The sequence below is a fragment of the Prionailurus bengalensis genome, chromosome A3 (assembly GCF_016509475.1).
Source record: "Prionailurus bengalensis isolate Pbe53 chromosome A3, Fcat_Pben_1.1_paternal_pri, whole genome shotgun sequence".
Lineage (NCBI taxonomy): Eukaryota > Metazoa > Chordata > Mammalia > Carnivora > Felidae > Prionailurus > Prionailurus bengalensis.
In genome coordinates, this window is record NC_057354.1 from 10496216 (window position 1) to 10512891 (window position 16676).

At 51.6% G+C, this 16676-nt stretch overlaps 1 protein-coding gene across 2 annotated transcripts in view; it reads left to right on the forward strand.

Annotated features, from left to right (window-relative positions):
- Window positions 1-16284, forward strand: part of ATP9A (ATPase phospholipid transporting 9A (putative)) — a 129473-nt gene extending 113189 nt beyond the window's left edge. For both annotated transcript variants that reach the window (XM_043553659.1, XM_043553660.1), the window contains exons 22-28: window positions 504-568; window positions 1892-2047; window positions 5581-5645; window positions 7486-7594; window positions 8231-8288; window positions 10460-10663; window positions 11918-16284. In XM_043553659.1, coding sequence (XP_043409594.1) covers window positions 504-568; window positions 1892-2047; window positions 5581-5645; window positions 7486-7594; window positions 8231-8288; window positions 10460-10663; window positions 11918-12054 — 794 coding nt within the window. In that variant the 3' untranslated portion in view covers window positions 12055-16284. The remainder of the gene's footprint in view (window positions 1-503; window positions 569-1891; window positions 2048-5580; window positions 5646-7485; window positions 7595-8230; window positions 8289-10459; window positions 10664-11917) is intronic.
- The last annotated feature ends 392 nt before the right edge of the window (window positions 16285-16676 follow it).

Sequence of the window (16676 nt, forward strand, 5' to 3'; positions counted from 1 at the left end):
CCCAGCTGGTTTTACTCGCTGGGCGTCCGTCCGAGCCTCGGTCTGCCCGTTGGTAGGATGGGGTAATAAGCACTCATCCAGTGGTGAGGGTGGAAAGGGGTGGATTCAGAAAGCGCTTACGACAGGGCACGGTGTGCGTTGAGCAAGTGCAGCGTGGGTCACTGCTGCTGATGTGATGTGGGGCCCACGCGCCCCACAGGCAGGGGTGTGGTGGTCGTAGACAGCGGTGAGGCGTGGACACGGCCCCCCCCCCCCCGCCACTGCCGCTCGGCGGCCGGACTCTGGCCAGTCACCCGCTGTCCCTCTGATGCTCAGCTCCTCCGCCCGTGAGACTGGGGGGCGTCGGAGCAATTATGTGGAGCCGTGCAGAAGGGACACTTAGCGAGCCCTTGGCGAAAGGCGAGACACGCGCGAGTCTTCAAAGTAAGAATGACGTGTCGGGGTCCCGCTTCTCACTTCCGCCCGATTTCCCGTCTTTTCTCTCCGGCCCGTGTGGCCGACAGGTGACGGAGGCAATGACGTCAGTATGATTCAGGAATCCGACTGCGGTGTGGGGGTCGAGGGGAAGGTGAGTGCGGGCTGTGGGGGGTGGGGTGCTGCTGGCCGTGGAGGGGTGGGTGCTGGGGGTGGGGCTGCCGTGCCGAGGGCTGCTCTGCCTCCCTCGCGGGAGTTTCTTTTTCCCTCGAGACACAGCTCTGACGCTTCTGAAAACTCGACATTAGAACGACGAAGCGTAAGGACCCACGTCACAGAATTGCCTGGCGTTATTACCTGGGGGTCGGAGGTCCGTTGTCACCGTATCTTACGGACGACGATGCTGGTTTTCCGCGTGTCAAAACTTGAATTAAAAACAAAAAAAAAGAGTGTTTTGCTGTGTTGTTAGGGCACAGTGAATGCACTTCAGGCTTTTGCGTGGTGGCTGCAGCGTCCGTAAAAGCATCGGTCGCCACGCCCCGTGCTAACGTCTGGGGGGTCATGGAGGGAGGTGACACAGTGTGTGGCTCAGAGGCCTCGGCAGCTGCAGTGTCTCACGGAGCTCGTGTGCTGTGACGCAGCTGTTGTTTCCTGCCCTTGTCACGCGTGTGCTTGTCCCGCAGAGTTGGCTCTGTCCTGAGTTGTGACCTCTAAATGGCTACGGGCAACATTGGTTACCAGGCTTGTTGGAACTGTGTGTGAAGTAAGAGTCCAGAGGCCCCGAGGGAGGGCCGGAGGCGCTGTCCTGTGCGTTCGGTCCCACAGCTTCACGGATTGGGCTGATGCACACGCTTTAAAATTTTTCTTCTCTCCACCCTTTCTGGTTTTGTGGTGCTCATCCAGTTGACAGTTATTCGAAGTTGCAGGATTCGGTGATCTTTGAGATGTTCCTGGAACGGGCCCTTTTAACGCAGGTGTGGCCCCTTAGTGGCATCCATCACGGGTCCTTTCCAATTAGAGAATTCCATTCCACGGTGGCACTTCTATGAATGTGCAAAGTTGTACGCTCAGGAATATTCCGTTTGGGATCGTTAGTAGCCTCAGCCCCCCACCCACCCCAGGCTTCCATTTCACTTCGAGGGTCTGAGTGCCTGTCTCTGAGGATTCTTTGCTTCTGATACACATTATGGGGTGGGCCTACCCCCCGGCCCCCAGAGGCTTAATACCAGATCCATTTGACCTCCGAATTATCACGATCTGTGATTCAGAATGTTTTTTATTTAAATACATTCCTCTTTTTAAATCAAATTTAGTCTTGGACCACCAACCGAGTGCAGCGTGAAACCAAAGAAGCTCTTTATCGAAGTTTTCCAAAGATCTCCTTACAACGTCTTGCTTTTTTCAATTAAAAGAGAAAAAAATGTGTTTGCCTTGACCTCTGGTGCTCCTGACGGTGCCCAATTTTATTGGATTTTAGGAAGGAAAACAGGCTTCCCTGGCTGCAGACTTCTCCATCACCCAGTTCAAGCACCTTGGCCGGTTGCTCATGGTGCACGGCCGGAACAGCTACAAGCGGTCAGCTGCCCTCAGCCAGTTCGTGATTCACAGAAGCCTCTGCATCAGCACCATGCAGGTGGGTGGGCGGTGGGACCTCCGCACGGGCCACGTGGCCGTCCTGGAGAAAGCCCGGGAACGAGGCTGTGCTTTGGAGCCGTTACCCCACCTGGCCGGTTTCTTTCTTTCTTGACTTAATTATTTTTCCCACCCGGCGAGTTTAAATCCCAAACCGGGTTGACCTTGGATTGTCACAGATCCTTCCCTTGATAGACAGTGCGGGCCATCCTTGCTGCGGGGGAGCGGATGCAGGCATTTAACACCAGTGCCTGCCCAGCGCTTGGCATAAAGGAGATGCGGTGTAAATGCCCAGAGGTGTTATGATCGGTTTGCCAGAGAGAAAAATGCAGAGAGGTCAGCGCTGGTCCCGGCTTTTCCAAATGCAAAAACAAGGGCCAGCAGAGAAGAACCACCGAAGAATAACTTGCTTTTCTTGAGCACTTCCTGTACCCTGGGCATCAGACTCAGTGTTCACCATGCAAGTGGCTCACGTGGTCCTCACAGTCGCCTGTGCCCATTTTACAGGTGGGGAGTCTGAGGCTAAGTGAGAGGGAGAAACGTGCTGCAGGGTCCCTCGGGGGTTTAGACTGCATTGGCGCAGGGATTCCAGAGCCCGTGTTCTTCATCACGGTGTCTCCTTGGGTGCCCTCGATACGGGGAGGCCGGTGCTGCCTCCGCTTGCAGGGGCTCCCAGGTGGGGCGGCGTGGCCCATGGCCCTGGGGGGTGTCTGATATCACAGTTCTGCCTCCCGCCATCCCAGGTGGGAGTGGAGCTTCGTTACCGCGATTGTTCATCTTCTTGGGAATAACGTCTCACGCCCATCTTTTTCTCACAAAAAGATTCTAGAGTATTTTCCCACCTCCTGTCTCCCCAGCTCCTTTAAACATCCGTCATCAGGCTGCAGCGATTAAGTGCATACTGAGAGGAAGGCCAAAGGGTGGGAAAGAAACTATTCTGGGTGTTGAAACACTATTGACTGATTCTCCTCCGTGGACACTTAGGTGGAAACACCCCCGTTAAGTGGAGAGAACATAGGGGCGATGTGTCTTGACACCTACCTCCCTTTCTGACCCCCCCACTGTGTGTCTCTGAGACTTTGAGCAAGTCACTTTCCCCCTCTGGGCCTCAGTCTTCCGTTTGTGACATGGGGATGGTAAGATGTGTCTTGCCTCTCGGCCAAGGCCACTTTGAGAAGCAGAGTTTTCTAAGGCATCGAGTGCCGAAGGCATCCTTACCGCTGTTAATCAAAACAAAACAGGGAGATGTGTACCGTAAGGGGACATTTTAAAATCTGTGGGAAAGGAGCTTAATCACAACATAAAAGGCATCCTGCCTTTCCAAGTAAGTGCACATGAGGCCTCCCCTCCCTCCTCTTTCTTTTTAAAAAACTTTTTGAATTTTTTAAATGTTTATTTTTGAGAGAGAGAGAGAGAGTGCATGAGCAGGGGAGGGGCAGAGAGAGAATCTGAATCGGGCTTTAGGCTCTGAGCCATCAGCACAGAGCCCGGTGTAGGGCTCGGACTCATGAACTGCGAGATGTGACCTGAGCCGAAGTCGGACACTGAACCAGCTGAGCCACCCAGGTGCCCCTGATTTTATGTTTTCAGTATCTGTTGCATTTGAGAGCATAGAAGCCTTCAAGTGATTTTTATCAACATGATCAAAATAGCTGTTATGATTCATCAGACCACATCTGTACTGTATTTTTTTTTTAAGTGTATTTATTTCTTTATTGAGAGAAAGAGTGCACGCACAGCCTGCAAACCAGGGAGGGGAGGAGAGAAAGGGAGAGAGAGAATCCCAAGCAGGTTCTGCACTGACAGCACGGAGCCCTGATGCGGGGCTCGAACCCATGAACCGTGAGATCATGACCTGAGCGCAAATCAAGAGTCGGACGCTTAGCTGCCGGACCCACCCAGGCGCCCCAGACCACATCTGTGCTTTTAATTTAGGTTAGCTCATGAATCACACTGGATATTACTATGATTTAATCACCGGAAGATTAACCAGCTTGTCCGTGGCCATGCACACAAGAGCTGGCCTGGATGAGCTGACTTCAGTAATGTCTGTATGTTACTATGAGCCTCAGTTTAGAAAAAAATTCCAGGATGAGAAATTGTTCTTTGTGCTGTGGGAAAATGCGTTCACCCCTGTCCACTGTGCTGAAAGTGATTGGCTAAGAGCAAGTCCCTGTTAGGACTGCACTTTGACGTCGTTCTCTTTGATAGATGTGGCCACAGTGGTTTATTTTCCCTAAAGTGTTCTCTCCAAGATGAAGAAGGCTTTTGGCCAGCCAGGCCCTTTTAGGGGAAGGAGGCTCTTGACCTTGATTTGCAAAACTACGCACCAGATTCTTGACTTTTTTACAAACATCCTTTCTGTGCCACGGCCCCGCCTGGGTGAGAAGTCATTTGAAAGGTGGCTTTCACCTTTCAGTTCTGAAATATGACCAGGGGGTGCAGCTGGGGCTGCCCAGGACCGCGGTCCCGGGTGGCACCTGCATTTGGAGCTCCGTGCCAGGTCAGCACCCAGAGCGGGTGCTGACGGGGAGATGCCTCCAGTGAGACACCCTTGCTGATGGCCAGCCTGCCTCCGCCTCTTGTACTTAGTCTTTGAAAAGCCTTCAGTTGTTGCCGGCCTCTTTTTGGTTTTCCGCTCACAGGAATTCGCTTTGAGGCCACTTTCCTTCTGTTAGCCTGTAGGTGTCCAGAGAAGGACCTAACAGAGCATCAAGTCAGATTTTATCTCCCCAGCCTGTTTTTCACTGCCAGTAGCTAATATTTTCCAAACCAGGAAGTAGACATTTCAGTAAAGGTTTGGAAATGCTGCTCTTGTCTAATTGCAAAGGTGTTCCTGGTTGTGGGCTCTTCATAAAAGTTTCCCAAAATTGTAAAAGGTGTCATGTGAGAAGGGAAGCCTTGTCTGTAACCCTGCCCTCCGGGGTAATGGGTGCCCATCCTCATGGCACAGGTGTCTCTGTCTGTTTCCATACCTCTGCTAACTTGTTTCTTGGGCGCATGCCCAGAGAGGCGGTGCTTCTGAGCTGTCAGGAGCGCAGGCTCTGGAGACAGAGCTGGGTTTAACCCTGCAGTGAAGTTTACCTGCTCAGATTCCCCGTCTGTGAAAGGCAGGCGATATTAGGACTTGATCTCATGGGTGGTTCTGGAGATTCACAGAGGTCACGGAGAGAGCGCCCCTGGGTGTAGCCTGTGTAACTCAGTCAGTGCTCACAAGGGGGCTGAGCGTGGTCTCTGGAGCTAAACTACCTGGGAACGACTCCTGGCTCTATCCCTCGTGAGCTGTGTGATTGTAGGTGAGTCACTTAACCTCTCTGTGCCTTACTCTTCTCCTCTGTAAATAGGGGTTGATGACAACAGTACCTGTCTCATGAGGTGCTTGTAATTGTTAAATGAGCTGATTTACTCAAAGCACTCACAACTGTGTCAGTAAAGCTTGCGGTACGTTAAGGGTGGGGTGTTGTCATTATATAAAGGTAGGGCCTTTGTCAGTGATTTTTGGTAACGTCTTCCTTTCCTTTCTCGTTGGCACAGGCTGTCTTTTCCTCTGTGTTTTACTTTGCATCGGTTCCTCTCTACCAAGGATTCCTCATCATTGGGTAAGGAAAGCTAGGCAGGGTTATTAACTTCTTATGAAACCTCCCTAAACATACCACAGAGGAGAGAAGAAACATTGTGTCTCGACTGTTCAGCCCCCGAGTTGCCCGGGATGCACTTGAGAACCTAACTTGGATTTTTATTTGTAATGTTTTTGGTTTTTTTTTTTTTTAATTTATTTTTGAGACAGAGAGAGACAGAGCATGAGCAGGGGAGGGGCAGAGAGAGAGGGAGACACAGAATCCGAAGCGGGCTCCAGGCTCCGAGCCGTCAGCACAGAGCCCCACACGGGGCTCAAACCCCCAAATGTGAGATCATGACCCGAGCCAAAGTTGGACGCCCAACCGACTGAGCCCCCCAGGTGCCCTGGATTTTTATTTTTGAATGGCTTAGCCTATACCCAGACTGAGAAAGTGGAGCTCGGTGAGCTTGTGGTTCACAGCGCTTGGCGGTTTGGACCTGGAGGGGGGAGAATGCTTGCCCATGAACGTCCGAGCTTATTGGTGATGGCGACCAAAGCAAGATCGAAGGTTCCCAGACTCAGTGATTTCATTGGGGTCTTAGAAAAAGGGGAAAGACGGGTCTGGAAAGTGCCCTCCCTGACGTGGACCCGGTAGAATGTCATGCTGCTGGGTCTCTCGGGCGGGCCAGAGCCTTGCTGTCCCGGGAGATGTCCCTAGCAGAGCCTGACTGCTGTGTGCCAGTGACCTGTCAGACAGGGGTCACGTGGACATTTGCTGCCATCGGCTCCGCCCCCATTCCTGACTTGGAACTCATGACGTTCCTTTTGATCCTTCAGAGAATGTTCTCAGTGTCTGAGTCACCCAGGTAGGTGGATTGGGTGACACGTGTCCTAGATAGAGACGTGTGTAGGGCACACGCCTGGTTGTGAGGAGGCAGGAAGCACAGAAAGGCTGGCTGGTCCCAGGGGAGAGTCTCACAAAGAATTCTGCCTGCTTCTTTTTTTTTTTTTTAATTTTAATTTAATTTTATTTTTTATTGAAAAAATTTTTTTAATGTCTATTTATTTTTGAGACAGAGAGAGACAGGGCATGAACGGGGGAGGGTCAGAGAGAGGGAGACACAGAATCCGAAACAGGCTCCAGGCTCTGAGCTGTCAGCACAGCTCGAACCCACGGACTCTGAGATCATGACCTGAGCCGAAGTCGGCCGCTTAACCAACTGAGCCACCCAGGCGCCCCATGCCTGCCTCTAACTGGAAAAGTGGACTGTCCTTTGTCAGGTCCCAGAAGAATGAAAGAACCTGCCAGAACGCAGGGGCTCCCCGAAATGTGTTCTGTGTGGCCTGCCACGGACCCCTCGCCCCCGTCAGTTCCCATCTCCTCTCTCCCCCTCACTCACTCAACTCCAGCTGTACTGGCTGCCTTGCTGTCCTTCAAACAGGTCCTCACCTCAGGACCTTAGCACGTGCTGTTCTCTCTGCCTGGGATGCTCTTCCCTTCATTTGGGCATGGCTGCCTCTCACCTTTTATGGGTGTTTACTCAGCTGTCACGTCCTTTGGGCACCCACTCTAAAAAATCATACCACCCCCATGGCTCTTTCCCTCTCCTCCCATTACAGTGGCCTTCCCAGCACTTACCTGCAACACACAGTGTAGTTTACCGACTTTGTTGGCTCACAGATGAGCAGGATAGCTCTCCGAGGGCAGGTGTTCTGTTTCTCATCTGTATCCCCAGTCCTTAAAACCAGCCCTGGCACGTAATGGGCACTTAGTGAGTAGTGCCTGAATAAATGCATGGGAATGGGGCTCCAGAGGCTGGAGAAGCAGACTGTTCCTTTTCCATCGGCTGGTCTGACTTGCGGTGACTTTTCTCCCCCAGGTACTCCACCATTTACACCATGTTTCCCGTATTTTCTCTGGTCCTGGACAAAGACGTCAAGTCAGAAGTTGCCATGCTGTATCCCGAGCTCTACAAGGATCTTCTCAAGGTTCAGTGAACTCCTCCTTCCCTTCCTCCTCCTTCCCCTTCTTCCTCCCTCTCTTCCTACTTCATTTCACACAGACCCTCCATTTCCGGTTTGAACACACGGATTTCAACGATTTGAACTGGTGGCGGCTTTCTTGAGAGGAAGGAGTGTGGTTTTACGTTATTTTTCCTTAAAAAAGCCATATGTGTGCTCCTAGAGAATATTAAACTGTACAGTAATATGTAAACTGAAAACTTAAACTAACCAACCAAAAACTTAAAAAAAAAAAAAAAAGAGCCCCTGACAGTTCCATTCTGCCACTGAGGCTCGTGTCTGCTCCTGGAAGCACTTTTGTGTATGCTTCTAAAAAGTGTGTGTGTGTGTGTGTGTGTGTGTGTGTGTGTGTGTGTGTATGATTTCGTTTATTTGTCTTCAAGGAGTTTTACTGAAGGGCAGATTTATTCCCACCGAATATCAATTGTCTTTTAAACGTGTAATTTCTCAAACATGTCCAGACATGTGCGAGACGCTTTTTTTTTTTTTTTTTTTTTGATGAAAACAGGCAGGTTGCCTTGCTGGTGGCAGGGAAGCGTGGGGCAGCTGACACCCTGGGTGAGCCACACACCATAACCTGCTCTTTCTTGTTCTCTCGTTTAGGGAAGACCGTTGTCCTACAAGACCTTCTTAATATGGGTTTTGATTAGCATCTATCAAGGTGAGAAAAGTCACACCAGCTGTGGGGTTACGCTGGGGGTTCTGTTGTCTGTAGAACACGAAGGAGCTGGAACCCTGAAACTGGGTTAAGGGGCGGGACGGTGCGCCCCAAGGGGGGCCCTACCCGGCATTTTGTAAGGACCAGAACATTCAGCACAGTGATAGATCTGTGAGGAGGTGCTGTCTGCTTCAGGAGACAGACTCAGAGAAAAATACAACGAACACCAATCACAACCTGCTGGGCTGTGCAAGCCACTGTAACAAAAAGCGGTTGCTTTCTGGAATGTTCTGATACTTTTTCTGAGGTCCTTATAGTTTTTGAGAAATGTGTCTGCTTCACTGGCCTCCAGGGAGGGTCTCTCAGACTGCAGAGAGACTTTGTAGGATGACTTTTAGGTGTAGGAGGAGAAAATACCAAAACCGCTGTTGGTGTTTATTTCTATTTTTATGCGTGTTTTATAATATATGTAATTGTGCAGTGGTCTTAATATCCATCTACATCTGCCCAGGTACAGACGTCTACTTTACAAATATACATTGTGTGTTGTGGGGGGTGGTCTTACGGATGGCATGTGCAACCAATAGGTGTAGATACTGTTAAAATTGTTGGCAGGAAGTTAAATTATCGGTAAAAAAAAAAGCGGGGGGAGGATTTTTAAGAAGTACGTCAAAGTATAATATACGCATTGATTTTTGCAGCCACCTTTTGTATGTAAAAGCTCATAAATCAGGAGCACTGAAGCCCCATTTCACCCCTTCATCCTGAACCCCTGGCACGATGGGCAGTCAGTCGCTTGAGTTTTGGGGTTGAGCATCTCCTGGCCCTGCCTCTGTGTAATATTCTTGTGCTGTCGGATATTTGAGCTGTGTGTGAGCACCATCCGTCTGCTTTTCTGCTGTACTAGAGAGACACGTATCTGTTCCCTCTCCCGCTTTCCTTTCTTGCCTCCTTATAGGTACAGGATGCTCTGAGTGTCTCTGGGTTACCTCTGGCATTGTGTGTGTGTGTGTGTGTGTGTGTGTGTGTGTGTGTGTGTGTGTGTGTGTGTTGTGGGCGTTAGGGCGTTTAAACTTACATCCAAGTTAGTTAGCATCTAGTGCAATGATGATTTCAGGAGTAGATTCCAGTGGTCCATCCTCTATGTATAACACCCGGTGCTCATCCCAAGTGTCTTTCTTAGTGCCCCTCACCCATTTAGCCCATCCCCCACCCACAACCCCTCCAGCAACCCTCGGTTTGTTCTCTGTGTTTAAGAATCTCTTATGGTTTGTCCCCCTCCCTGTTTTTATCTTATTTTTGCTTCCCTTCCCTTATGTTCATCTGTTTTGTATCTTAAATTCCACATATGAGTGAAATCATACGGTTTTTGTCTTTCTGTATTTCGCTTAGCACGATACCCTCCGGTTCCATCCACGTTGTTGCAAATGGCAAGATCGCCTCCTTTTTGATGGCCGAGTAATACTCCCCTGTATCCATATACCACATCCTCTTCATCCATTCATCTGCCAATACCGTCTTTTTAAGGGTACACTTTGCGAGTGCTCAGTATGTGCACGCGTGTGAATTACATTGCACATCTCTAGTATTATACTGTTGTAAGGAAAGATCTCCAGAACTTTTTCATCTTGCAAAACAGAAACTCTGTCCCCATTCCCCCTTCCCCACCACAACCCCTGGGAACCAGCATTATCCTTTCTGTCTCCATGAAAGGGACTAGTTTAGGTACCTCCTGGAAGCGGACTATGCCTTTTTGTGACTGCTTACCTCTGTTATTTTAAAGAGTGTATTTAAATTTAAATTTGTTTCTTGTCTCACCCACTCCAGATACTCTCTCCTGCCTCTCTTTTGTTTTTTTCCGCTTTCCATTTCTCCCCTTCCCTCCTTCCCTCTGTCTCTCCCTCTGTCTCTCTCTCTTTCTTCTCCCCTGCAATTATAGACTCCTTATGACGTAAGGTCCAAAGAGAAAATAGGAAATCAGAACGAGACACCTCTTTAAAGCCTCCATAGAGCACCACTCATCAACCTCATTTAGCAAGTGCCATCTTTCATGTCTAAACGGAAAATAAAGGAAAAGGAGCCCAGGCCGAGGGGGCTCTGGAGGGCAGCGGGAGGGGCGGCAGCTGCGGGCAGGCAGGGCTGTGCGGGGACACCGGCTCCGTCTGCCTTCGCAGGGAGCACCATCATGTACGGGGCCCTGCTGCTGTTCGAGTCCGAGTTCGTGCACATCGTGGCCATTTCCTTCACGTCGCTGATCCTCACGGAGCTGCTCATGGTGGCCCTCACCATCCAGACGTGGCACTGGCTCATGACCGTGGCCGAGCTGCTCAGTCTGGCCTGCTACATCGCCTCCCTGGTGTTCCTCCACGAGTTCATCGGTAAGACCCGCTCTGTGGCTGAAGCCCGGCAGTGAGGTCCAGGGGCCCCCTCCCCAGCGCTCATCCTGGGGTCTTTGTCCAGCTGGCCTTGGCACTCAGCTGCCCCCATTTTCTTACTGGTGTCCCCGTGGGACAGATAGCACCTGTGGATCAGCTTCCCGGAACAGAGGCTGGTGGGCACAATGTCAATGGAGTGTTTCCTTTTAAAAACACACTGCACTAAGTGACTTAGAAGGGGTTTCTGTTGAATTAGACAGAGACATGGTAGGTTTCTCGAGGGAGCCGGGCACAGTGCCGGGCTCTGGGGGGGGCGAATGCGATGTCGGACATCCAGGTTTTGTTCATGAATAAATGGTAAGTCCCGCAGGACTTGTCCTTATTGGTAGGTTAAGAAACTCCACCTTCCCCTGAAGGCGTCTCTGATCAGGTCTCGTGTTCATCAGCAAACGCTCCATAAGGTTTTGGTCAAGGTGAAAGGAACGTCCGGTTACTGAAGTCTTAGTTTCACACTTGTCCTGAGAGTCTCTCAGAATGCGTTTTTGTGAATACCTACTGTGTGCTCAGTGGCTTGGGGGTGGCGAGCTCTGCCCTCAGGAAGCTGTCACGGGCTGGCTGGACAGACGCACGGGTGGGACCGTGGCCCGTGCCAGCCACACGCTCCCCATCTGTGCCCCAGAAGTGGTGTCCACTCCACTACTGAGGAAGGCTGCGGGCTGTGCTCTGCTCTCTCAAAACCCTCCAGACCGCGGGCTCTCTGTCCTGCAGCGGAAGGGGGCGTCCGTCCCTCAGTGGAAGCCCCCTAGGCCACCCGGTTCCCGCTCTGCACCGCCCTCAGACCCGACCCGTCCTGGGCTTTGGTGACCATCCCGGAGGCGAGGGGAAAACACGTCTGGTGTCAGAGTGCCTTTCTGCTCTCGGGCGGCGGGGTTTGCAAAGAAAAGTGCCAGCTGTCAGATTCCAGATCAGAAACACCTGTAAGAATTGTTTCTGCCTGTAGTTTTCCTGGTGTTGGAAGTAGCATTTCAGTGACTGTCAGTGAAGGCACAGGTCAGAGAGAGGAGGGAGTGGGGAGAATCCCAGCCCTGGAGACGGAGCCCAGGAAAGGGGCCGGTGCCAGGAGGCCATGTGTCAGTGAGGAGAGGCAGCGCCCCCCCTCCCCCCGCCCAATAGCTATGCTGGCAGTTCCTGAGCTGCACAGGCCTTCTGGAACATTCCGTCCGCTCACCGCCGTCTTCCCTTTTGCTTGCATTGCAGATGTGTACTTCATCGCCACTTTGTCATTCTTGTGGAAGGTGTCCGTTATCACTCTGGTCAGCTGTCTCCCCCTGTACGTTCTCAAGTATCTGCGGAGACGGTTCTCCCCGCCCAGCTACTCGAAGCTCACCTCGTAGGCGTGCGCGGGCCGAGGGCACCGCGGCCTCTGCGCCCTCCCGGTGGACAGAGTTCAAGTTGCGTCTTTTTTAAGTGCCACCTGTGGATCTCGCGGCAATGGCTACCATGTGCCGTTTGGACGCGAAGCGGCTGAATGTGCAGAGTCCCGAGGCTGGTTCAACGGGGCAGGCTCCTGGGACGTGCCCGCGGGGGCCTGCTCGAGCCCCGGATGACTCGGCCTCAAGTGAATGTATATATGTGAAAGCTGGTGGCTCGGCTAACACATTTATACGTGGGTCACCGTGTGAGCTTCCGAGGACTGGGATTCTGGTGTCGTGTGATAGAAGTTTCTGTCCGGCTGCGGATTGTAGAAGGGTTTGTTTGTGTTTTTGTTTTAAACAGTCCTAATGTGTGTGTGCTCCCCGCGTCTTCCTCGCTCTGAAAAAACTGGCTGCGGAGAAGCGTCAAGCTCGCGGTCTACAGGTTTGCGGGAAAAGGCCATGACTCTGGTCAAAAGTGACCCAGACGGTAATCGCACGGCCGAAGTGCTACCCACCCCGCCCGAGGCCGCTCTGCTTGCCGAAGCCACGCTGCCTTCCCAGAGCGACACAGAGCGGACCAGGGCAGAGCGAGCGAGCCGTAAATCCCCTCTGTTCTCCTGCGTCAGATTCAGCTTCGACAGCGCCCGAGTTAGCGCCACCTGCCTCCTCGTAAAAGAATTTCAAAGGTGTTACCCTGCTGTGTTCGGACCTGGTAACAATTACAAAGCCTGTGGCCATCTGAGGACATCCCTCAGACATTTTCAGCAGTTGTTTTAGCAGGAAAGGTGCCACCGAACGGCTCCTAAATGTGTCGACAGGGTGATAAGAGACTCGGCTAATTCTTTAGACAATGTAGCATATGCGGCTCAGGCCTCCTGAGTCCAGAGTGCAAGGTCAGGGCTGGGGGCTCTCGGCTTCCACAGAAATCTGTTTCCCATTAGGAGGATGAAATGGCCAAGGCAGAGGCATCATAACCATGCCCTTCGTCGGCGGCAGCTTCGAGCAGAGAGTCCCTGGGAGGAGGAGGCCCAGGCTGCCGGCTCTGGGGTCGGGGCTCCGTTCCGCTGCCTCTCGAGATCTCCAGGGGGAGCTTGCTGGAAGGCCGCCAGCGGTAGAGACCCCTCCCCCACCGGGATGGCGTACCCGCACGTGTGTTTCTTATAAAGCTGTGGCTTCTCTTTTCCGAGGAGGGAAGGGAGTTTTCAAGCGCTGGGCGTGGCGGGGCAAGGCATTCTTGGGTTTTCGAGTCACTCGGTGCCACATATGTGTGCCATCAGGGTTAAGTCGGCGGATCTTCCAGTGACTGTTTGCGATCTCGGATCCGTGGTTAATTCCTTCAGCCCTTCAGCATGACGCTTCTTGTGCGTGCTTCAGAGACGTGAGCTCCAGCCTGGCCGCCGCGCCCACGGCCCTACGCTCAGCCTGCGGCTGGGGGGTTGGGGGCGGGAGGAGCGGGCACGTCGGTTCCTGGCCTTGGGAGCACTCTCCATATGCTCATGTACTTATGTTGCCCTTTTAAACCCTTATAAAATGATACTAAGTTTCAGGCACTGGGTAAACTGGCTCTTGGCATTGCTTCTGTTTTAAGATTCTGTATTTTTGCAGTATTTCGGCCGTTCTGTTCCAGCCATCTCTGCCACACCGGAAGGATCTGCAGGGAATATAGGTCGCCGTGAATGAATGGTTATTTAAGAATAGGACCTTTTAGCCGGAAAGATTGAGTGGGTCTGACTTCTGTCTGAGTGATGTTACATAGTTTCAAAGGTAGAGGAGGGAGCCTTGGGCTCAGGAGTTCATGCTTTGATCTTCTTAGAAGTCCGATTGTAAGTCTTAAGTTGTTCTGATCTGAGGTTGCAAACCCTGAACCTGGCCTTGTTCACAGACAGGTGATGGCTTCTGCAGGTAGGTCTTGCCAGAAGCGCTGTGAGGAAATTTTGGACTTTCCCAGCAGATACAGGGAGACGGTCTCTTGCTTTGTTTTTTTTCCCCCTCAAGTCCCAAGTTCGATCCAGGTGTGTGAGCTGACTTTTGAAGTCAACGCCTGAGATGCCACCTGACATCTCCCAGGAAGAGAGCTGCCGAAGAAGCCACGCCTGGAAGTGGAGGGGTGCTGGTCTGTGCCATTGCAAACCTTGTTCTCTCGTCCCAGCTGCACTCCGGCAGAGGCAGTTGGGGGCCAGAGGGACCTAAACCCCAAGCGGAGCCCCGACCCCCACGCTGTGGAACCACCCCATCAGTGGGCAGCCTGCTCCCTCCTCCTGCTGGGGGTCGTCGGGTGTCTAGGGATGCATGTCCTTCTCAAACTCTGGAGCCCCAAAGGGCAGGAGCCTCAAGTCGGTTGAGGGTACAGGATCCTTACCTGCACCTGTCAGAGCAGTCCCAGCAGAGGACCCGTGTGCACGCGGATTATCTCAGTTGCGGGGGAAGATAAAACAGGAACCTCCTGAGTTCGTAGAGCTTGAGCAGACGGATCCCGTTGACCTTTCTCTCGGTTTACCAATCTGGAAGGAATTTAGGAAGCACCACTGACCCCTGCCCCTCACCTTGGACCTCAGTGGGACCTAAGTCTCTGGCAGCCTATTTGATTTGAGGCCGGAGGCCCCACGGCACACAATCAGTGCTATTCAAACCTTTCTCCTCAAAGTAAAAATTAACCCCCCACCCCCACCCTCTGACACCACTAGGTATTTCTGTCCTGGTTAGCACTTTTGTTATCTTATGATTATTTTTGTTCTGTCTTTTGGTGATGGTTGTACGTGCATGAGGATGACGGGATCCATTCGGTTTCTCCTCCCCCCGCCCCTTCCTTCCTCTAAGAAAAGACCAGACAAGCTTCTCCATTTCAGTAATTTCTGAAGCCTGACAGTTTGGATCCTAATTTGGAGGGCGCACATGCTCACATGTGTGTTGCCCGTGGTGCTAGGGGGGTCTGGTTGCACCATCTCTGGCTGCTTGGGGCAGCGGACTTTGCCACAGAGCGAAGGAGGGGCGTCCCCGGGGGCATCTAGACATCGGAGCAAACCACCTTCGCAGCCACCTGGAGCCCGGAGACCGCGAGCTGGCATGTCTGTCCCATCCGGGCCCCAGGCCAGCTTCCCTCCCTAAGCCCTTTTGTGTGCAGTCGGCTTCGGTGCCCGTGTCTGCTCCCCTCTGCGTGCTCTCTGCTGAAAGCTTAGGTCACACTGACAACTTCTGAATGTATTTTGAGTTCTGTGCTCATCGGGAATGGACACAATAATGCCTCTTCTCCTTTTCCAGATTTTTGCTTTTATACTTTGTTTTGTTTTTACTGGGGTGGGGATGGGAAAGCCCTCATGCCTTTATGGGGCAGCATTTTAAACCTTTGCCAAAATCGCCAGTGGGACCTACACATGCTTCCGCGCCATCCTGTTGAAGACAAACACCTCTCAGCTGTTTTTATCTTTAATCTTTTGTGTGTGTGTTTAAGTGTGTGTGTGTGTGTGTGTGTGTGTGTGACCTGAGTTTTTGATGAGATACTTGATTTGCATCAAAATCCCGTTACTTCCAGCTTTGTTGTCATCAAAAAACATAAAAGGAGCTTGTAAATATAACAGATTTTACTTCTCCCCCCTTCCTTTCATGTAAAACCTTTTGCCGCGTACACTTATTGGAAAATATTTCCATTAATGATGTTCATGTCATCTTGGGAAAATAACGTCTTGTGTTTCGGAAGGGAACCGAGAGGCATTGCCACCGTGCGGGCGGCGTCCCCGAGACCTCGCGCTCCGCGACGTCTGCTCACGCCATGGCACTGTTCCTGCGGATCCGGCTTCTCCGTCACCGCGTGCTTGGGGGGTGCCGGCTGTTAACGTCACTGGGCAACGTCCGTGGATACTGCGTTTGGGGGGGGGGACTGCTGGGGGGACGCGGTATTAGCAAACAAAAATGGTGGCCACTCTATGATTTTGTTGCAGGGGGGCTAGCCGTAAACTCATCTAGGAGTCGGCGGCCTCCTCATTAGTAGATTCGTCCGTGTAATGCACATTGCACGTATCCACCAGGACAGCGTTCTTTCATTAGCGGGAAGCTCTGGTGCAGGATGCTTTAATTTAGCAGGAACTCCCAGATGATTTAAATCCTCGATCCCGTGATGATACACATGTGATCCTGCGTGTTTCTGACCGATTGTCCTTTCATTGTGTGCCAGCGTGGCTCATTGCTGCTGCCCAATAAAGCTTGTGTACTTTATGCCTTTGGGGATCATTTTAATTTGTGCGGAAACAGGAATTCTGGTGTCAAAATGAAGGCTTTTTATGATAACGCTCCTATTTTGTGTGTATCTCATGGTACAAAAAGGGAAGAACTGTTTCTCCAGTTATTTGGATTTTGGCAAAAAAAAAAAAAAATCCCATCCCAAACCCGTGCATTATTTATTATTCTGTACCGTTGTCTATTCCAGACATGTCAGAATTTCAAAAGGTGACCGATATAAATAGGAAAAAGGAGAAAAGTATTCTATAGGATTCAGATTTGATTGATACACATGTAGTCCTTGATCTGTTTGGACACCTTTTAAAAAAAATCAAATAATATAAGATTTAGGAATGCAGTCACCTAAGTTTCAGGGAGGAGAGGTTTCT